This window comes from Aplidium turbinatum, chromosome 7, assembly GCF_918807975.1.
Source record: "Aplidium turbinatum chromosome 7, kaAplTurb1.1, whole genome shotgun sequence".
NCBI lineage: Eukaryota > Metazoa > Chordata > Ascidiacea > Aplousobranchia > Polyclinidae > Aplidium > Aplidium turbinatum.
In genome coordinates this window covers 2,531,069-2,554,129 of record NC_137478.1, presented here as the reverse complement: position 1 = coordinate 2,554,129, position 23,061 = coordinate 2,531,069, and the positions used below count along the sequence as shown (strand labels likewise).

Genomic DNA, 23,061 nt, shown 5'->3' with positions numbered 1-23,061 from the left:
AAAAAACGAGTGTTTTTTTTGGCCCAAGTTTTTTTTGAAAAAAACACGTTTTTAAAAAAAAAACGGTTCGTTTTTTTTGCATTTACATCTCTAGTTGCAATGAATTTAATACCAAACACTTTATGTCTAAGTACTTTAGTTCTGGAGTTATGGCGATTTTTCTGTCCGCAATTTGGGGGGGCCAGGCACGAGTGGAAGGGGGGTTCTTAAACGAAGTAAAATTTTCTGGCTGAATTTTTCCTGAAGTGGAACAGACTTCTCAATATTACAAAACCAGTTTTAAAAAAAGCGGGAGACGATGCACCCTAATAAACACCTAAAACCTGACTTTGAAAAAACTACGAATACTATCTTTTGCCAATGCAAAAATTGTTCATTTCTTTTCTAGGCTTGTCCTAACCTTGTAGAGTCAGTTTCATCTACTACCGTATTCATTATGATTTGTCTTTGAGACTTTGATCTAATCCTAATTTGTCTTGTCCTAACCGTCCATATATAAATTCGTAATCATTTATTGCAAAACAACAACTACAGCAGCGTTGCCAGATTGATTGATTGATTGAATCTTTATCCTCGGACTGGGAAAGCTTCTTGCAGAGCTTAATCCTGGCAGTTTCGCATACTTGTAGAGGCTTTGAATCACTGACGCAGGCCCGGTCACCGAGATCGACAGAGTGAAGTTTCCGATTGTTGAAGTCTTGTTGCCGAGGAACTATTCCATTCATTAGATGCCGCTGAATGGAGAGCAGTCCTTAACGTGCGTTGCTCAAGCGCACATCCCGAGAGTCGAACCAGCGCCGCTTGATCTTGAAGCTTCTTCGTTCCTGAAGTGACGCGCTAACCAATTGAGCTATGTCTCACAGTCTCAAATGTTATTGCGCGACATTTTTTGTTTTTGAGTTAAAGTTTTTCAACAATTCAATTCAATTTTATATTTTCATTGCTGGTGCATACATGTAGAGAACGATAAGCAAACACACGAATACTTGGTTAAAAAAAAATTCACTAGCCTTTTTTTCTCTTTCTATTTCATCTAAATTTTTAATTAAGATGTATTTTATAAGATTAGCTGTTGCGACCGTGCCATATTTTAAACTGATTGTTCTGCTTTAATATCATGCACGTTATAACGTCTGAATTTTGTCGCTTCTACCTTTTTCGAGACCTTTGCTATGTTTGACATATATTGTTTTTTTTCGTTGTGATGATCAGAAATAAAAACAAACTGAACCCCGCTGCCAGTGTTTGTGCTGTCTTCTGGCTACTTTTGCGCCTCTTCTGTTTATGTTAAACTGTTGTATGCCATTTATATTTTGTGTATTTTTTTTGTTTGATTTTCGAATATGGATATTCTTGTCTGATACAAATACAGTAAACATAATAGTCATGTGACGAGCACCCAAAATGATGGTAGGCACTTTAACATCACCCACTCATCGAAAAGTGCCTGCTTTTCAATGTGAAATTGCTTTGTGTTTTATTTACAATTTTTCTTATAAACTCCATTGATTGCAGTCATTAAGATCCTTCTTGACGAAGACCCAAAATGATGGTAGGCACTTTAACATCACCCACTCGTCGAAGAGTGCCTGCTTTTCAATGTGAAATTGCTTTGTGTTTTAGCCACAATTTTCCTTATAAACTCCATTGATTGCAGTCTTTAAGATCCTTCTTGCACTCAGTGCAGTTGCAGAAGAAAAAATAGTATTAGCTGAGGGTGGGAATCGAACCCACGAAATCGAAATTACTACTCCTCTGCCCTAACCATTAGGCAACGCTGGTTGTGGTAAAGCATTCAGTTAAATTTCTTTGTATCAAAATCTTTCGATCAGAATATCACGTGTCGAGTCACATGGCTGAAATCAGCTGAATCGAGAGTACGCTTTTTCGACGAGTGGGTAATGTTGAAGTGCCTACCCAAAATGACGTCATTCACTCCTGAGATTACGTGACTTTAAAGCAACGTTGCCAGATTTTTTTTGCATTTAATCTTTACTTTTTACATCACAAAAGCTAGATTTGTTTTGAAACGTCACATGATGGTTAAAGTTCTTTTCTTATTTTGAAAATCAAACATTTATTTTTAAGGATTTTACAAGAAAATGTGACATTTACTTTTTGACTTTTCAGCAATTTTAAGTTTTATACAGGTGTTTCATTGACGGTCTTTTTTGTTTTATTTCTTCAGTGTTCGATTTTTCAAAAGTTCATAAGTATGCACATACAATGCAGTTTATCTAAACCAGTGCTTTCCAACCTTTTTGTTATCACGGACCTCTTTAGACAAATTATTAATTCTGCGGACCCCTACCTAAATTTTGCCTGAAACTCAAATAACATACTTTTGAGTATGGTAATAATTATGCTACTCAACTACTGTACTGTAACATATTGCATTGCCGCTATGAATCCTGCGGCAAATATCAGGTTAAACAGTTGCTTAAATAAGAAAATGAATAAATTGCGGCGTAAATGACTTGCGGGCTGCGGCCGTAAATTTTTTAAAAATTGAATATCCTGTTTTGGTTTCAAGCATGTTATAACTTATAACTTTCGAGTTTTGTCGCTTCTACATTTTTCTTTCTGACATTGTTGTTTCGTTGTAAACTTTTGAAGGTCACAAAGAAACTACAGTTAACTTGTATCAGTGTGGCTTCAAGCACTTATAATCCTATGGCAACTCTGGCTTTTAAGTTTATTTACAAAAAATTTTCCATGTCACAAAACTGAAAAAGCAGCCTCAACAAGCCAGCTGATTATTTTTTATTTTGGAATATAAGCAAGAAGCTGGTCGAAAGTTTGCAAACGATTTAACAGCATTCACTTCACACAGCGGTAATGTGCTTGATCTGTGTTACCATAGCCGTAGGAGACTGGTTCACCACTAGAGAAATATTTGACCCATTTACAAGTTTTCATGAAGGTGAAAAACGCTACTGTGTTTGCAACACCATTATTATAACAATTATGTAAAGTTCCTAAACTGGCAAGATGTCGAAACATCATGGAAAGATTGATTTTCCCAAATAACTGGCAATTTTTGCCCAAATTTGTGACGTTTTTTTTTCCGGCCTGGTAGCGACTGCCTCCTGCCCCCCATCTCCTACGGCTATACTTTGTGTTATCATCAAATTTAGTTTTAGCCAGAGTTGCAGGATGACTTAAAATCTGAAAACTAAGCTGTTTGGTCTCTATTTGATTAGTTCTGTGTCTGATGTGATACAAACGCTAGTGAATAGTGATCAACTGATCATGTAACCATTTAAGGATAAAGGTATCTAAGAAATTTCTTGGCTTGTTTTATACAGTAGAATTGGCCCAATTTGTCACCTCAAGAAGATTGTTTCTCAGAGTATCATAATATTTTTTGTCTTTCACACATCTGGGATGAAAAAGTTACCGTACTACTATAATAGTTGATATACCAGCATGTCAATGAATGGGAGAAAGTGGTGAAACCTTGAGAGGTTTAAAGCGTGTCAGAATAGTAGATCATGTAGTACAGGTATATGTCTGTAGGTAGCGAGGCTACAAAACCCACATAAACAAACAGCAAAAAATATCGTAAACAACAAAAACAAAAGAAGCACATAGGGGTGTTCAATTTCGATCATTTGAATATTCAAAATTCAATTTATTTCCGAATTTCGATTTTGAATATCACAACTATTCACCACACTGCAAAATGTGATTTTATTGAAAGAAACGACATAAAAATTCGCTAGAAAACGCGAAAAAAAGCGATAAAAATTTGCGAAAAAAGAACACAAAATAATGTCTACAGCTCCAGGCCCATGTTGGTGTTTATGAACACAAGCGACATGGTCACCAATCAGTCGAGATTTCAGCTTCGTGACGGTCAGGCCAGCTTTAAAAAACGATCGCTCCGCTGAAGCCGAGGTCGCTGGGATCCCAAACACGTCAAGTTCATTTTCACAGCGAGCGATTCACTGCCGCGACATTTCACTGCAGAGGTTTCGACTCGAAAGCGACATCGAGTATGTTTTCAAGCGCATAAAGCTAAACGCACACTCCGTCTACGTAGCAAATTATGTTGTTTTTGGGTATATTCAACATCTGATGACATTGAATCCACACAAAATGGTAGATTTTTGCTATGTCCCAGGCAGCAAAATCAGTTATTTTTACATTGATTCAACGTCTGCAGACATTAAATCAGTGTAAAAATGACAGATTTTGTTGTCTGTTGTTGGATTGTAGCATCGCAACTCGTTCTAGTGATTATTTATCCCGAAGCTGTTGCGGTTTGCATTCAAAAAGTGTTTTCCTGCTGTCGATCGCTAGTTCATCTATTGTTTTGTGTATCAATGCCGCATAAAAATTTGCCCCCACACAGAAATATGCGTGGGGGCCAGGTCCCCACGCAGGCCCGTAGCCAGCCGGGGGCCAGGGGAGCCTCGCCCCCCCTGAAAAAAATTTTGCCTTCCCCCCCCTTGGCAAAATCTCAACATTTTTGAGCAACAGCTACAATTATAATGATTTTACCCATTTAAATTTTTTCGGCCTCCCCTAAAAAACAAGTTGACCCCCCTTGCTCTGCGGTCTGGCTACGGCCCTGCCCCCACGGCTTAGGCGCCTATGGAATGGATTCGATAAAAAATGGATAAAACTGCGACAAAGCTCAGCTTACACTTTCTGCTATTGCACAACCTAGCTATCTTCATTCTTGAGAGAAATTTGTGAAATTTGGCATTAAAAATGCCAACCTGGCATCCCTGGTGCAGGACTGGCCGTTAGACCCGCGAGAGTGTGTGATAGTCACGTGATCGACGATGCGCATGCGTCAAAGTCTTTTTTCACTTGCAAAATGTGACAAGACAGATTTCGCGCCACTTGCGTTACTTTGAACCGCGTTCAGTCGAAAGGGCGGCTATAATTTCGAATGTGTCCGATACGAAAAACGAATTTCGAATATCACCTTAATCGAAATCGAATCGTAAATTAAAATTGAACACCCCTAAGCACATGTGTACTTTAGTAATAAATAGGCAGTGGCTATTTGACCGGAGCTGGTCTTTTAATCTAAAACATTATTTGACCGGCATGATGTAACTTATTTTTTCTTTCACCTTCTCTTTCAAAGCAAGATGAGAAAAGAGCAAATGAAAAAAGTGCCTATATAACTTCTAAATTCAACAGTTTTTTTCAACTGAATCAGTGGCGCGTGCGATATTTGTCTGGCTGGTATTCCCAAGGCTGTGAGTTCTATACTACATGGAAGCCTAGAAATGTTAGTCGGAAGTGAATAGATCATTTGTAATGGAGAGGCTACAATCTTAATTTGATAACCCTAACTCAAAAGCAGGGGCGTATCCTCAATGGAAGCAAGGGAAGCATTGCTTCCCCTGCCAAAATTGAATAAAGAGAAGATGATATTTTTAAGTAAAACGATTTCGTAATTTCTTTACCTGAATACGAATTAGAACAGTTTCTCACTCACGCCCCCCGTATGATTTCAGCTCGGTTTTAATTTTAAAAAAGTTGGAAGCTTACGGATGCAAAGATTGTATCGCTTCCCTTGCTCTCGTTTTTGCTATAAGGAGAAACAAGCAAGAGAAAAAGAAAAAAAAGCAGCGCAAAGTTTGCGAGATTTATGTTTCTTTTAACAAATTGATGGAAGCAATATTTAAATTGCTTCCAAAGTTGCCAGATTGGACAAATTCCTCGAATTAGGCTTTTTTTTAAATTAACTCTTCAAAATGCATAATCAATATTTCTCAAATATCGTAACCTTACCAGATAAAACCATATTCACGATTGTTCAATACATGTTCTATACTTGTTTATACTCGTAATGTGGCCGATTAAAACTCATCCGCTACAGTATTTTTATATATATTTGCTATTTTTTGGGATACTTTCAGAATTATTTTAGCTACAGTTTACTAAAATCCGCTACAAGTCATAAAATATATGTAGCCTACAATTTATAATTTTTAATAGAAACAGGTAAATAGGCCTATATCCATTTGGCCTTTTTGTCTAATATTTTCCTTGTTTTGGCCTTGTTTGTATTATTTTGGCTTTAAGGCCTTTTCATAGTCTGGCAATTCTGATCTGTTGGATATTGTGTCATTGAGCTAGGACGCTAGGTAATGAGAAAATCTAAGGCGCTATTATGGTTATAATATCGGCCTAGTAAGCAAAAGTTTGAGCCAAATGTTGGCTTTACACTGTTATCTTGGCTGGGTAGACTTTGGCATAAGACATGATATGTGAGGTCTAGGCTAGAATTGACTTGACTGAAATGAATTCTGGCTTAAGCTACTTCAGCAGTAGGTACCGGTAGCTGTAGCTGAGTTTTTGGTGTTCTCTAATTTTAGCAGCATATTTTGCCCGTTTGTGTGTAAGAGCTACCTTTAATAAGTTAATAGCTGTTTATCTGCTAATAAATTTCATACAAATATTACCCTAAAAGTGTTTCTAGAAAGCATTATAATCCATTATTTGAGTGTAATTTTGCAAAAAATTTCCTGGGGGGGTATGCCTCCGGACCCCCTAGGATACACATGCCTTCGGTACGCTCTAACCCCCACGAGTTATATTGCTTCCCTTGCTCAACCAGGATACGCCACTGCTTGAAAGTGAGGTTTGGTTTATCAACTGTTATTTCAAGATTGAACTGTTTCGGCAACTCCGATCTGTGACTTTGGCACTTCTTTATTTCTTTTGATCTTTTCAAAGGAAAATTTTTGAAATATTTGCGGCAACTCCGATCAGCGACTTCGGCTCTGTTATATTTTTTCTCGATCTTTGCACGGGACGAAATAGGTTGCACCCGCTGTAGCTGCTACAGCAACATACAGCAACACAGTGCCAGCAATCCAGCATGGTAGTGGGGTTGATCTGGGAATGATACTTTGGTTTTTTGCGAGTATGAGTTTATTGCAAAGAAAAGAAACAACCTTCCAGATCGAAAACGTTGCAGCCAAATAATGCCTAACTTGATTACAAACAGAATGAGATGGACTGAGTCGAAATCATGATTCAGAACATAAAACTAAACTACAACCACAACTGAACTGACACTGTGACTTTCTACAAAAGGAATCCGTGCTGAACTGACTGAAAATAATGCCCTACCCAAGTACTCAATAACTGAGAAATGACTTCTAACCATACTGACAATAGTTTAGCTCTAGGCTGACACAGAGCATGTGCCCTTTATGTCAACTAATCGTTCAAGGTGGGCCACCTGTGGTTATTGTATGGGAAAGCATCTGTTGCAGTAGAGGGTCTGCTACTATTCGGTGAGTCCGATTCGGTGAGTCTGATTCGGTGAGTTCCTAACCTCTAACCCCTAACCCTAACTCCTAACCCTAAAACGGCAATGATAATTAGGCCACGGTACCCGATAATTAAAAAAAAAATTGAAAAAATCCCCCGTTAAGGAATCGGACTCACCGAATCGGACTCACTGAATTGGGCCATTCCGGCAGTGGAAGGCCTGACCATATTTAAGATGCATAATTGCATATATATATAATGCGTATAAGCCGTATATAGTCAGTGTTAGCAGATTAGAGATATGCCTATTGGCCAATGGCCATTGCTTATAGTTTTCATTAGATTAATTCTTATTTTGAACTTTTAAATAGGTTGTTGTGACTAAATCTCTTTAAATTTGTATATAAGAGTTTACATTAAGTATGAGTAATAATACTACTGCCACATGTGGTCTATTCAATGGCGACATGGAAAAATGTGAAACTATTATTATTTTGAAAAGAGTTACAGGAACTTTGTCTCTGGTTGGTTGCCTGTTCATGATTTCTGCAATTTGGCTGTTCCGCAAATACAACATTTTATCCCAAAGACTAATTCTTTACTTAAGTATTGCTGCTTTATTTGATGCAATTGCTTATTTACTTGGAGATATGACGCCTGATGGACCGACCTGTGACTTTGAAGCTTGGTGGTTGACATACTTTGATTGGACAGTTCTAATGTGGGTGTCTTGCATCACATTTAATTTGTATCAAAATGTGGTGAGGCACAAAAGAACAGAGAACTTGGAAAAGTATTATCATTTTCTATGTTGGGTTATACCTCCTCTTCTGCTCAGTCTTTTGCCGCTTGCTGGTGATAATTATGGCCCTGCTGGTGCATGGTGTTGGATCAAACACGACTCTATTGTTTGGAGGTTTGTGATTTGGTACGTACCATTGTTCATCGTGATATTTGCATTGTTTGTGGTGTACATCTACATCATAATATATTTGAAGCGACAACTAACGACTTCTTCTTGGCATGGGAACTTTAATCAAGATTCCGAAAGAAATAATTCCTTGATTGAGGAGGATATCAAGGTTTTGAAGGCTTATCCATTTGTTTATTTGGCTTTGTCAATCTTTCCTCTCATTCTTCGGATCCACAATGCTGCAACAGCAGAGGGTGATGACGTGTATGTGTTGTGGGTCTTGACTGTGTTAACTGCTCCGCTGCAAGGGGCATTAAATGCAGTAGTCTTTGGTTTTGATCCAGAAACAAGAAAGAAGTTAAACTGGAATCATATTCAGCTTGCATGGGCGAACAGGTTTGGTCCTTCAGCTGTGCAAGAATATCCAACTTCGCCAAGTGGTACGACAGATGCAACAGCAGGTAACAGTGAAGTCGGCATTGAGAATGAAACAATACATCGGCAAGGTTCATTGGACAGACATTCAAGTTACAGTTCATTAAATTGATTTCATATTGTTAGCTGACGTGCAACTTTGCATATGTGTCAGCAAATTCCTAATCATTACATATAGTTTTTTTTTGGCATATGAAACTTTGTACATATTTTTACATTTCTATGTAACCTGTTGCACTAATAGGCTATGTTTGTTTATACCTGTTGGACAATTGGACATATGTGAATCACCTGTTAAATTATACCTTAATCAATTAAATCGTAAATGATCAGTTCTTATCATGTTTGCAAGGACAAGACAAAACACTAAGTTTCATATCCTTTGAAACTGATAGAGTTTGTCTATGTCTTTACTCAATTACACTTTATAAGCAAAGTGTACATAATGTCAAACTATTATCTATATCATATATATATACTCTACTTTCTATCGGATTTAATTTTACAATTCCCAACTGTTTTTGTCTGTTTTTCAAGTGTAGTTTTAAAAGACAGGCAGAATTATACAAAACAGGTTTTGATAGAGTATATATATATTATTATTGTAACTGTCTCCGCCGCCAGTGTAGCCAAATCGTTTGGCATCCGCTGGCTTCGATCAGTCTTTCAACAAGGTTGATAGGATCTCCATTCTGTTTTGTCCTTTGCGATGTTTTGCAATCGATGGAGATGTGGTGTGCTGAGCAGGGATCCCAGGCCAGCTTTTCTGATGTCAGATCTCAGCAGTTGTAATAAATTGGTACGGTGACGTCCGGTTCGGCCTTGGTACTTTTTGCTGCCAATTATTGCAAATTCAAGGGCTTTCTGAGGAGGTGAGTCCTGGTGAAGTCTCAGAATGTGTCCAAACATGTTCCATCTCATGGTGGAGATCTTGCAAGATAATGGTTCACTGTTGCATATTTTGTAGAGATTTTTGTTCGAGATAAGACTGTTTGGCCAAGACTGTTCGAGATAAGACTGTTATATATATATCTTAACTTGCACACAGTAATCATTGAAGTTTTAGTGAAAAGAAAAAGATTTAGGATTTTTCCACTGTATGACCAACCGATTCTGTATGATAAATTAAAGCAGAACACATTTTTTGTAAAAATAAATGATATGGTAAATGTTTTTATGGGCATTTCATGTAATTTATATATCACTAATTTTAGCTGACCTTTGTAGGCCTACTGCCAGAGCTCAAATAAAGTCTTTTTACACTCATTTTTATTTTTTGTGTTTGTAACTGTATCTGATTCGGATTTTTATAAATTGTCCATACATGCAGCTAAGTTACCCAGTCTTTTTTATGGAATGGCCCGTTTCGGTGAGTCCGATTCGGTGAGTCCGATCCCTTAACGGGAGATTTTTTCAATTTTTTTTTTTAATTATCGGGTACTGTAGCCTAATTATCATTGCCCTTTTAGGGTTAGTGGTTTGGGGTTAGAGGTTAGGAACTCACCGAATCGGACTCACCGTATAGTAGCAGACCCCTTTTTTAGTACAATTCAAGTAAAATTATGATGAACTGGTCATTATTTGCGTTTGTTACTCGTTCGCCATTCCAGAGGCCATTTGTCAACTGTTTAACTTCATTCTGCTTCATAAAATCTTGTCTTTGCAATCCAGTGGTTGGGAGGGGTGTATGAGCATTTTAAATTTCCTCAGTGTCATGTTGGTTTTAACATTTTTTCTACGTTGCTTATGAAATGTATGTACCAGATACGCGATACCTGCACAAAGCTGGCAAGGTACAGTAGAGCCAGGTAATGCGATGAAGTTGTTGATCAGCTTCTGCACTCGTTGTTTATGCTTTAGTCCTCTCAAATACAACGGTGATAGGTAAATGTGTTATTATCAAATGAACCTTTTTTAAGTTGTGAATCTAATTACAGTGTTGCTCTGTTTGAAATCACATGGGCTCTATAATCACTCGTGCTTATTAAAAGTAGCATGAAATGTTCTAATTTTGTTGATTTTTCTACTGTACTACATAGGTCTAAATGTTTGTTTCTATGTCACCATTCAGCCAGTAGGCTGTTCAAGCAAATGATATCGAAACCTGTAGCACCATTACGATGCCGTAGCTCAAAGATCAGTGTCAATTTGAATTGTGCGCTTCATGTGTGTTGTGTACCTGCACAGTTGAACTACTGTTGTTGTTTAGCAATATTTTATGTGTACTGATGGTAGCATATGGTGTTCAAGAATCAAGATGCTTAACTTTCAGAAGTGGAATCAGAACTTCTGTATCTGGAATGCGCTGTATTTTAGAGTATCTTGGACATGTCTTGAATGTGGTCATCATGGGACCACACTTGTTGTATCTTTTCTTTTGTTGCTTTATGACATAGAGTACATTTCATGGATTGTACAATGTACAATTGTACATGCTATCGATTTTATATATCAACTGATACGCAATGTTAAACTTAAGCAAAGCGAATCTTTACTTCATTAGAAGGAGGTTCAATTCTAAATGAAACGTAATTATTGATAAATCATTTATTATTGTTTATCTAAATCATTCAATGATGAATGGACTAATCAATGATCATGTTGTCAAAAGTTTGCCAACTTTTATAATACTTAGCCGATTTCAACTACGTTTACAATTTACTGTAGCCTGCATTACTTTAGAATTTAGATTGTGTATATTGTAGTTTTCCTCATACGAGGTTTGGTTTTCACACATGGGTTATTTTATCTCAACGCTTTGTCGCTTTTCTTGTACATGGCATTAGAGGCCACAAACGCAAAACACACTGATTCCTCTTTATTAAGTGTGTTCGATGCCCAGCTAATGCAATGCACTAATGAAATTCAGCTATTTGTGAATTATTCTGACGAATCAATATCAACATTTTTATCGTTGTGGTACGTTTACAATAGGATTTTTAATTTTTATAAAAGTACCTCCTGTATTGCAGTGTTATGTTGACCACATACACCTTGTATTTGAGCCTATTTGTACTGTTCTGGATTTGTTGTACACTTACCTGGAAGCGGTTATCGAAGTTGAGTGTTATAGACCTGACCAGTTCTGTAAAACTGCAGTATTTCGTTGATCAATTTTAACAGAAACTATTTCTTTTCTATTATCACCCTATCCAAGTGAGTCACAATGCAGCGTCTATGACGTCATATTCAAGTAGGCTCTTATTTCTTTCCGTTGTCAGTTGTAACGTAATAAAGCATGACTTGTGAATCATTCAGTCTAATGCAGACTTCATGGATGACGTATTGAAACTTTTACGACCACGTACTATTCTTGCTTTTAAAAGGCATTCACTTCGGGAACTGTTTTGTTTGGATGTAATATGCGGAGGTTGTTATAATAACCGGTGTTCCTAAACAATTCCTTGAGCTCACAATTGCAGTCAATGTGCTTGGGTCACTGTAAACAAACTGATCAACTGCAATGACTGATGATGTTTTAGAACAGTCGGACATGCAGTGCATGCATTTGTTGATATAATATCGATGGTCGGTTATTGTTTCATCACATAATGCCGTTTATTGTGGTATTGGTCATAACATTTTATTACACAACAATAAACAGTTTGTCTGCACTCGAAATTTAACGACTAAATGGCAAGTCGCCGGCCAAGAAATCAAGACTGGATGTATCAACCTTGGATTTGCTGATTGGAAATAAACATCTGAGCAATTCGGATGTGATAAGCAGCTGTTTGTATCAACCATGGACGCAGTGGTGGGACTCAATCGGTTTGCGCAAACCGCTTTTTAAAAATAAAAAAAAGTTTACAGAACCGGTTTCTGACCAACTTTTGTTGGTCGACCTATTATAATCAATTAATCGTCGCACTCAGGGTTGCCGTATGTGGAAAATTTTAGTCAATGCTCAAGCGTACACCTCGAGAGTCGAACCAAGGATGCTTGATTTTGACTTTGTACTTTCCTTAAATCAAGCGCTTTAACTAACTGAGCTATCGTGGAGGACAGTAAGGATTAGAGTAGGTATCTTTGTAAAGAATTTCGTTTTAAATCTCAGTTTATAAAATGTTTTTTTCTTAGAAAAAGAGTCCTTTATAACAACATTCGTCCTAACGTTGAAGTCGCATGAGAATATACAAACAACGATACGAGACTTGTATTTGGTTCATGTCCAAATAAACAAAGTGCAAACAACAATAATGTAAAAGGTGACACAACAATTTTTAGCGAAGGGAATTGTTATGAATTCAAATAATATCAAATAACGTCACAAGTAAATCTATTATCCCTCTTCAATAACAATGATTGGACTCAACAATGAAGTCCAGCTGATCAAGAGGAAATGGTTTATGACATCATAGAAGTAATCGATGGTCCCATTGCGACGTGTGTGTTTAGCGTATGTGAGGTGCTTCAATAGCTACGCCCAAAAACTTCCAAAATTCTATAAGCTTACAGAAATTCTTTTCATCATTTCAACGTCTTGCAGTGTTGAAACGATGTAAATGTTTTGCTATTCTTAAAGGGATCCACACATATAGAGCAGGCAAAGTAACATACATTTAAGTTCAACAATTAAAATGCAGTGAAGTCTAAACCACAAAAAGATGTTTTCCAGCTGGACCGTCTACCAGACAAAGCCCAGACGCTTCTTGGCGACTGCGGCATTCCCATGTTCGCACTTGGTTTTGATGCTCTCGGTGGAAGAGCGTTGCCGGTTGGGAAGCTGGTTTCCATACCTGGAACGCATCGGTGTGCATTGATTATGAGGTCACAAGCCACCAGTTTAGCAGATTGTTTGGGTGATTTTATGTTCCACGTCACTGGGTTGAATCTGTTTGTTTGTTTTTCATATCTTTATCCTGCATAGCGGGAAAGCGGACTTGAGCGCTATGCATCGGTGTACGCCTTCCGACGTACACCTGACCCACGCTGCAGCCGACGGCAATGTCTGTTTCCGGTTGTCTACTCTACTTATGACTTAAATTTGGTACTACCCATTACTCGAAATCGATCACTAGGTAGAGGCAATTATCGTAAAGTTTCTTGCCCAGAGAAACAACAGCAAGTGCGGGTGGCTGAAGTCGAACATGCAGGCTCTCGACTGCGAGCCCAACGCGTTCTGGCAAGTTTCAGTAAGTCTATTGTTCGAAATTGGTGACTCGAGTATGAGAACCACCCAAGAAAAAAAAAAACAATTCTAACGTTCAAAAATTTAAAAAATGAGACAGTAATCCTCGGCCACTATTGTATGGGGGGTATGATAAATTCAACCCGGTTACGAAATGAACTTCCACCCGGGAAGATACTTGGTCGATTACAAAAGGAAACATTAACTCAAAATTTCAAGAAGTGATTTAGGATTGAATGCACCAATACAGGATTATTTGCCGATTAATCAAACCTGTTGGTAAAGCAACTTATTTCGTGGACTAATTTTGTCTCATGCATAACCCATTGGTTAAAATTTCCAATTAGTGATCGACAGATCAACTGATTCTCGGCCACTTAAATAATCCGCAGTTGGTACATTTAACCAATAAAGTAGCTCTAGAAATCAGGTCTTCAGTTTCTCGTCCAGTCAAAGTGTTTCCAGTTGTAGCTTTCATTGTAGCCTACCGTTGTCTATATTTCGATTCGCAATGAGGCCTCAGTGTAAACATAAAATCGACCAATATATGTTTTGTGTAATGTCTTTGCATTGGGTTTATCTTCCGCTTTATGGAGTTGCTTAGCTTCATATGTTAGACATTTACATTCAGTTAAAAGTGCATAAGCTACGAAACATTAGCCTAAACTAATACAATCAAGTTATACCTTTATAACAGTCAAATTTTAAGATCTATTTCTACTCTTACCCGTCTGAAGTGAGATAGCTGGGACGAATTCCGCCCTTTTCCACATAAGCAGGACCTTTTCCGCCTCCCACTCCCGCCAGTGCCGCCTTTTGAAGCGGATAAACATTCCGATCATTTTCCTTTGCTTCTGCGATGACCTGCGGAAGAATATTCCAGTGTCACGTGATCGGCATAGCCTACACACATCAAAGGCAAAATCCTCCGGGAGTTTCAATCCAAAGTAGCTGGAGGCTCATTGTAAACTTCAAAAACAGATTCTTGGAACGTTTATCACTAGTTGAAGCATTAGGTGAAATCATGGTCTTAACTAATGTCTTGACCGTTTTCTCTTTGACAGTAGGCCTACGTCATGAAACTAGAAAGGATTAAAAAACTGCGCAATAAACCGAACCACAATGCCGATATACTATTACTGAGGTACAAAAGCTGCAATTTATTCAACACCACTTCTAGAACAACCACAGCGATAGGCCCATACTGTGACGTGTTTAAACTACATAAAATTATTTAGCAGCCTAACTATTACGGGTAATAGACGATATTGTCTATTAGGTAATGGTAATAGACAATATTGTCTATTACCGGTGATAGGCTGCTAAATCATTTTATGTAGTTTAAACACGTCACCGTATGGGGCTATTGTTAAATTTGACATATAGATAGAGAGATGTTTATTGTCTGCTGCGAAAAAGATGTACGATAAATCAAAACACAATCTACAGTAAAACTGTTGAAAAGAACATAATTAAAAAAATTAATAATAGCATAACTGCAGCGGGAGGCTGCGAAGTGACCATTTAAGGTCTTCAAGTCAAGCAGCCACCCCTAAACTCATCAATGATAATCCTAATAGGCCAACTGAGGCAAATTAAATAAAAAAAAAACAGTGAAGCTGTCCAAGATGATAAGAAATCAAAAATTCAGGTAAGCTAACGTAGCCTGTGTTACAATTGCAAGTCTGATCAGGAGTTTGGCATTTACCTAATACTGTATGTCAATAACTTTCTTTTTGTACATTCTCTTAAAATCTGTGAAGGAGGATTTGCGAATTTTAATTTATTATTCCGATTTTTTGCGCCACAGCATTTTATAGAGCGTATAGACTAGAGTCATGTCTACGTGGAGTTTGCATTTGTCACTGTAGAAAGGCAGGTCACTTAGTAATTGTTGTAGACAGGACTATCTTGTTCGTCTCAGGCATTTTAATGAAGACAGCCTCTACGTGGCCTTCCCTACAAGTAACTTCGAACATAGCTAACAAGCACCAGAAGTGAAACCAATGTCTTCATCACGTCACACGACAATGACGGTAACATAGCCGAGTGGTAAGAGCCCTAGAACGGCAATCGAAAGGGCGCCGGTTCGACACCGCTCAAGAGCATGCGGCTGTGTCTCTGGCAGGACACTTAAAGGCATGCTTGAAGGTAGACACGAAGATTGGCTTCCTTGCCTTCCCGTCTACTTAATCTAAATCTTCAACCACCGGGTGTAAGCCTGGATACGACAAACAAACGACAATGACGGTAAATGAAATGCTATGAATTCTGACCTTATTTGCATATTGTTGGAACTGCTCCTCCTCAACTGCCAGAAGATCAACCAACTTCCCATCGTGGTAGAGATCTTCTTCACGTTGGCTTCTTTCTTTCTCTGCTCGCTCATTCAGCTGAGCACGATGGAAATCTAAAACAAAGCATGACACAGAAACGTGATATTTCTGTCAAAGCCAATTGGACATTTTGGATAAGTGGATGGAAAGCACCAATCTTTGTGTCCACCTTCAAGCCTGTTGTTAAGAAGTTTGAAAAGCCACATGCTCTGGTTGCATGCCGAACCAAGGTCATGCTCACCACTCGATTATGTCAACAATAAGAGAAAGATATTGAATGGTTGGAATCTCATCTTGTATTTTTTTGCAGTTTTGCGAACAGAGTTTTTATAATACGTTGTGGTGAGCTTTCTGCAAAAATCCTACGTGTGTACAAAAAGTTGTACGCAACGTTGAAATGAAAAGAGTCGACATCTGGGACCGGATGGCAAGGACTCACCTTGCAACTTCTGATTCTCCATCATCTTGTTATTCCTCCTCTCTGCCTGCTTCTCTGCAAACAATCGATCCGCCTCCGTCTTCATCTCCAAGAGGTGGAAGGCTTCCGCTTTAGCTTTCTTGTCGTTCATTTCCTTCAGTTGAGCCTGGAAATGACGGAGGTAATTCAAAGCGGTTCCAGTAACAAATAAGGAAAGATACCACAAAGGATCATCAAATTTAAATAAAGACTACCAGTAAAATATCAAATACAAGAACTGAAAAGACACAGCAGGCTGCAAAAATCAGCTAATAGTATGGAAGCACCTCGGAAAACTGACTAATACAACTAAATAATAACTAATACTACAATACTATGACAACTGTTTGATTTGCCTAAGTGCCTAATAATTTACGAATTTGAAAGAGAAGACAATTTCTCAAAAACCTATAAAAATAGATAATAAACGGTTCTTTTTGAGAAGATGGTTTTGTCTGACGAATGCTATGCTCAGCTTCACGATAAAATTGTTTCTTAAGCTACATGAGTATGTGTGGTAGTGTGTGACAACGCTTCGTTGAGTGCTCATATACGGGGGTACCCAACCCCTTTGTACACACCCCCACCAACGTTATAATCCCCTACCTGCTCCTCCCTGTGGGCGGCAATAGATGCAAGATCTTGGTTGAGCTTCTTCTCTTTCATTTCCATTTCCTTCTGGATCTTGGCATCTTGCTCTTTGGTGGCCTTCGCGATCCTGCTATCCTCGTCATTAACCTTCTTCTTGAGTTGGGACGCCAATAGATTCGTCATCCGATCCCGATGATCCATCACTTCCCTGGGAATCGTTTGAAGATTACACAAGTGTTTTGATAAACAGTAAATGCTACTAATACTACAAAAAGTGCTCAATGCCAAGCAAAAATGCCAAGCAGAGTAACTTACAAGTGCATTCATAAATATACATTTCTACACGTTGTGGATACGTAATTTGTACAAGCACAAGGTGATAGACATTTGTGATAGAAAATAATGTAGCCTACTAACTATGAGCAGCAATATGCAATATTTTGTTACCATCCTTCAGTTGTGCACAAACCTTTTTTATACAATGTAATTACGCAAGCTGATATGCACTTACTTGAAAAGTTCCGCTTCTTTTTCTTTGCGCAATCTCATCATACGCTTCTTCGCTGTAGCGAACAATCGGATCTCATTGTCTTCTTCCTCTTCTTGTTGACGCTCCAAGGCATGGATTGCCTCCCTATAATGATGTAACAATATGTTGTTTACATTATTCCTTGTTTTATTTATTAATTCGCTGGGGTTTATTATCCTCCGACTGACCTCTATTTTGTGTTGCTTGTTCTGGTGAGGGACCTGCCTTCACTTATTAGTGTGGTTTGAGTTGAGGTGGCCTCGTTTTAAGTCAAAACTTTAGCAATAAAGTCATCTTTAGTTTTATGACAAGGTGATCAAGGACGTTGCGAGAAATTTTAAAGCTACTTTGTGTTTTTAACCTGCTAGGACTTTTTTGTACCAGTTTATGATACCACCAATAAAAAGCCTCCAGTAGCTATAGTCTCAATTATTCTTCATCACTGTTTGAACACGATAAGATCCGAACACGGTCTCTCAGATTTAGTAACTGTCTCAACCATCTGATCATCGCTTCAACATCAAATTTTAACCATCAAATTTCAACCTTCAACATTCAACCATCGCTTCAACTTACTAAAGCGAACCACATGTGTGCTGAAGCGAATCTCCATATGACAACTACTCGTAGCCTATATATCGATAGACGATGTCTTAGATTTGAATCGAATAACAAATTGTAGCATATTACACGCCTAAGCCTGGAACAAGCATGGTACACAAAAAAAAAGCATATCATCAAGATTTGATATTCAAGTATTTAATCGAAACACGGTTACAAGGATAACAGAATAGAGAGCACTGAGCAGTATCTACGTGGCACTCGATAATAGCAATTACTGTCACTTTATAATCTTTCTTACAATATTACCAGAACCAGTACCCATGACGTTGGCAAACTAAGCCGTCTATAACAGTCAGTGACGCACCCAGGCTAACTATAAATCAGGTAAACCGATATGAACATGCTTTTGAAGAAGACAACATTGAATCCAATATCTGGAACTACATTGCAGTATATAGTCTCCTCTTGATGAAACATCCCGATGGTGATCCCGGATTACTTACTTGTTGAGCAAATGATCTTTATGACCTTTCATGACGCTCATCTTCTCCGCCTTCTTCAGATCATTCAGCTTCTGTTGCTCCCATTCGTGGAGCTTGACCAGTTTTTGAATTTCTTCTCCCTCTTCCATGTCCTGCTTTCGATCGCGCTCTCTCTGAATATCGTGCTCAACGATCCTGGAGAAAGAAAAGATGAAGATCAACAAAACAGAACGTTTGCATTCTTCCACAATCTCAACCTAGTAAGATGAACAATTCTAAATCGATTCAAACTTTCCAGCTACAAATGCAAGATCTTGAACGATGACGTCAGCATAGACCATTGAATGGTTTAGCGGTGAGAAAATTTAACCATACGAGAAGGTGCACATGAAAATTGGCTCCCTTGCCTTGTGGGCCACTAAAACCAAAGATTTTCCCATCTTGCACAAGCTTGGATGCGACAATAAAGCGCAGAGCATCGCTGAAACAGTTGACCTATTCTTGACAGCTCCAACCCAAGCATCCGATTAGGCTGTAGAGCCCTGTACATTAGATAGTCTTGTAAACTTAAAAGCAAAAGTGAAAAACAACAATACGAGTCTGATGAAATCAGTTATAACTATTTACTTACTGAGACTTTTGGAATTCGGCAATCTTCATTCGCTTTTCATGCCTTTCTTTGGCTTTCATTTGGTCTTCCATGACACCGCGTTCGTATTCCTTTCTGTGGTAACAAGTGTAATACAAATGTGAGGTGCGTCGTAAAACACACATCACAGGATTTAAGTAAAGGCAGGCAATCTAGAGGGTTGCTTCAAAAATATCCCTCCATCCATGACTATGTAACTATGTCAATATAGTCACCTACCATCTAAACTAGATGAACAAGTAAAATGTGGTGGTTTGAACTGAGGAAGATGAAGTGATTATTGAGAAAACTATTGAAATGTGATGTCACTTTATCCTACGTCAACCCCCAGAGACGTTGGAAGCGCACCTGTAATGATTTAGCAGCTCATCGTCCTTTCCATTCTCTCCTGTTGATTTCTGCTTCTTTAATTCTATCTGAGCGTCACGCTCCTTAAGGCATTCCGTTAGAAGCAGAGCGCCCTAAACCAAAAAGCAGTGAACTTATAATTCATTTAGAGTTGAGCAACATGAAAAAGGCTCACCGCTATAGAAGTTATCGAATTGACACTTGGTTTAAATCTAGCGTATGATGATCGCTGTGATGATAAACTCGTACCGAAATTCAATCAATGTCGTTTCGTAATATTACATTCGAAACAAAAAAACATATTTGTTTTAAACAACCTTAGACTGGTATGGCAACGAATGTTATCAAAGTCAGCCTGTCCTACACATCATCACAATAGCTCTGGTTTTAAATAAGATCCTATTATGGACAACATCAATTATATTTCCAGGTCTTACATGAAAGGATTTAATCCGATCTGTTTGAAAATATTGAGCTGTTTTCGCCTTTTCAATGGCAGCTTTTCTCTTGGCAGCTTGGTACTGCTGCTCTTCAATGTCAATTTGTTTTCTGATTTCTTCTTCTTTTTCTTCTCGAAGTTTTCTAGCAAGAAGTTTTTTCTGTCTTTGACCCTGCATGACAATTGCGTCATTTGAATTTTAGTTTCTGTTGATAGATTAGGCCAAAAACAATGTGATAATAAATTTCTTATTGCTTCTTATGAAGGAAAAGCTTACGTTTGCTTTATCAGTATCACCCCAGGAATAGCTGAAGCAGATCGACATATAATTCACTTCGCTTAAAATTTTACAAAACAAAGAAGCATCGATTCCATTTGAGATGCAAAACAAGTAAAGTGTTGCCAAACAACTTTACTTCAAAGTGATGTAAATTGAACTGCAACACAAGTGATGTCACATATCCACAACAATCGGATAAACAAGAAATCAGATGTTACTTTGGACAAGAGATAGAAGTTTTACTGAGTGGTATGGCCTACAAACTATCAAAACATTGGCTAGTTACCGCAATGGTGTTGGACCATTTGGAAACCATATCTTTTGATTGCACATGGAGCTCTTCCTTTGCCAACCGTGCTTGCTGCCATTCTTCTCTCTTCCTCTCCTTGGCATGGAGATCAGACTTGATCCTCTCCCATTGCTGCCGCGGGATAACCTTTACCTGGAATCAAAAGAAGATTTTAATTTAGCAGTTAGTGCTTTAAAGTTAGATACAACTTTCCTTTTTTACTAAAAACATTTAAAAAAACGTCAATGAGCAAATTAATCAAGGTTTCAAGATGGAAAAATAATTCACCCGTTGATCACAATAATAACAATTATAATTTACTTGTCTTAAATCTGTCCCTTCAGCTGTCATCATTGGCCCAATGGACAAATCTTGCTCCAGTTGAGAGTTTGGCTGACTTCCTACAATAATAATAATGTTAGTTTTTATATAGCGCTGTATCCATTGCACAATGCGTTGCTCCTCAGCGCTTTACAAAGCAGACAGTGTCAAGTGTACAAGTGGAATATTGAGATATATACAAGATCATTTTACAATATAGCAAGACCTAAGACTTTAGGAAAAGACATTTTCTTCATGTCAAACAAGACTTAGGAAAGTTTGCTATTTTTATAGTGGCTATTTTTACCCACTTGTTGCCATGGTTACAATCAGGTGTTGCCAGAGTTCGGATTAAAGTTAGGAAGGGTTAAGGTAAGGGTTAGAGTGAGAAATAAGGTTAGGGTTTGATCTTTGCCCAGGACAAAAAAAAATTTCCAAAATACAAGTTTTTGTTTTCAACAGCTTTAAAGTTTTCTCAAATTAGGGCAGAATTCATTATTTGGCAACGCTAACGCTATATAGTGTAAATATAGCCACAGCCAACAGTTTGAGACTGATGAGAACAAAATAACGACCACAGCGAGTGTAAACGTATTTTGTATTGACAATACAATAAAACCTGGTGAAGGTTAGAATGCTTTTGATGTCATCATGTAAAAACAACATTTCCTTACCAATAAGAAGCTTACATAGAGTCATTACACAACTTGTAGGATTACAAAATCTAAGCATTAAAAATTCCATTTAATCCAAGATTACTTTTACGTTGTTTACACACAAATTACATTTAAAGTTTTATGCAATCGCTTCATCATTGAATGTAAAATGGTGTACCTCTCCGCACAGGAGCAGACTTGTGTTTCCCCGCTCTTCTACCATACTGAATGAAGTTGGCATTTTGCACTGTTGCCATGGTGACAGGACTTAATAAAACAGAAACACCAAGATATCTCCTACTTCACCCAGCAGTGCCACTGTTTGATACTGATCATGTGCTAAAATTACAAACCTAACTGCAAAAATTAGATGTTCAGTGTGGCTAAGCTCAATTTCAACCAACGATGCAAGCTCTTGTGCTTCACAAACTAGTTCAATGATAAAACAATAAGTTCTGGTTCCCAGTTAACAGCTTCAACAATTATACACTTTAAGAATGATCTAATGTAATATTTCTGACTAAACATGATATTTGTAATCTACAGGTTTTTGATTCTTTTTCCCTGACATTGCTCGTTATTCACCACACTGAGATTACATTTCATGTTATTCTGTTCTATCATTCTGTTCTAATATATAAAATACAAAACATCCATAAAAAGAAAAATCTAACATCATAATTTACATGAATTAAATAATTGAACTACAAAAATATCATATTCCTTTGTTTTAAGATTTTTGTAAAATACATATGATGAATTTCATCAGTTTATTATTTTGTAATGTGGTGAGATTGCAAGTTAATGTATATATACTGAATGAAGTGAATGATTTTAAAGTGCATAGTTGCATATGAATGAAACCAAATATAGTAGGTCTACACTGTCAACAGGACTTCGTGACAACACTTCACTAGCACATTCCATCACCTACTTAATAATTCAACAAAGATATCTGTGCAAACATAAACACCCAATAATCTACCTATTGGCCTCAATTTAAAAGCTCTATCATTATCACTTGAAAGCACAACTGCTTAGATTGCGTCAGAAACACTATTTAGAGTTGAAATTTAGCAAGTCATACACAATATAGGTTGAATCATATAAACATATGTTCTAAGAAGTGGCAGTGGTGTCGGTGTCATGAGTTTAACAACACATATATGTATGTAACAATGTTTTTGTACATAACACTGTCATCAGGCTAACTACTATGTCTGAGGACTATCAGTGGTTAATTAAAAAAAAAATTTTGTACATATTCTTCAAAATCTCCTTTTGTTAACAACATGAATGGGAAATTCATCATAAGGGACTTGCATCATACAGATGAGGACAAGGGCGGGGTTTCTGTGGGTTAGGTGTCAGTGCAAGCCAGACAATCAGGTTG

At 37.7% G+C, this 23,061-nt stretch overlaps 2 protein-coding genes across 2 annotated transcripts; one reads left to right on the top strand and one right to left on the bottom strand.

Annotated features, from left to right (window-relative positions):
- The first annotated feature begins 7,626 nt into the window (after positions 1–7,626).
- On the top strand, positions 7,627–12,202 carry LOC145774779 (cyclic AMP receptor-like protein A). Its single transcript, XM_082586088.1, has one exon. It carries the CDS (start codon positions 7,671–7,673, stop codon positions 8,706–8,708), a length of 1,038 nt encoding a protein of 345 aa, XP_082442214.1. The 5' UTR covers positions 7,627–7,670; the 3' UTR covers positions 8,709–12,202.
- Positions 12,203–12,736: 534 nt separating this feature from the next.
- On the bottom strand, positions 12,737–22,021 carry LOC145774157 (cilia- and flagella- associated protein 210-like). Its single transcript, XM_082585326.1, has 13 exons — positions 21,847–22,021; positions 21,013–21,092; positions 20,689–20,844; positions 20,121–20,294; positions 19,684–19,796; positions 19,318–19,410; positions 18,708–18,881; positions 17,623–17,745; positions 17,127–17,319; positions 16,503–16,647; positions 16,004–16,137; positions 14,455–14,591; positions 12,737–13,335 (listed from the first exon to the last, which is right to left on the bottom strand). The coding sequence occupies exons 1-13, from the start codon at positions 21,923–21,925 to the stop codon at positions 13,224–13,226; spliced, it is 1,713 nt and encodes a 570-aa protein (XP_082441452.1). The 5' UTR covers positions 21,926–22,021; the 3' UTR covers positions 12,737–13,223.
- Between the last annotated feature and the right edge of the window lie 1,040 nt (positions 22,022–23,061).

Excerpts from the sequence above, each read along its gene's own strand:
- LOC145774779 (XM_082586088.1), top strand. The coding sequence starts at position 7,671 with ATGAGTAATAATACTACTGCCACATGTGGTCTATTCAATGGCGACATG.
- LOC145774157 (XM_082585326.1), bottom strand. The coding sequence starts at position 21,925 with ATGGCAACAGTGCAAAATGCCAACTTCATTCAGTATGGTAGAAGAGCG. Across the intron at positions 20,295-20,688 it reads AATGGTCCAACACCATTGCG|GGTCAAAGACAGAAAAAACT; the intron begins GTAACTAGCCAA and ends ATTGTCATGCAG. Across the intron at positions 16,138-16,502 it reads GGAGAATCAGAAGTTGCAAG|ATTTCCATCGTGCTCAGCTG; the intron begins GTGAGTCCTTGC and ends GCTTTGTTTTAG.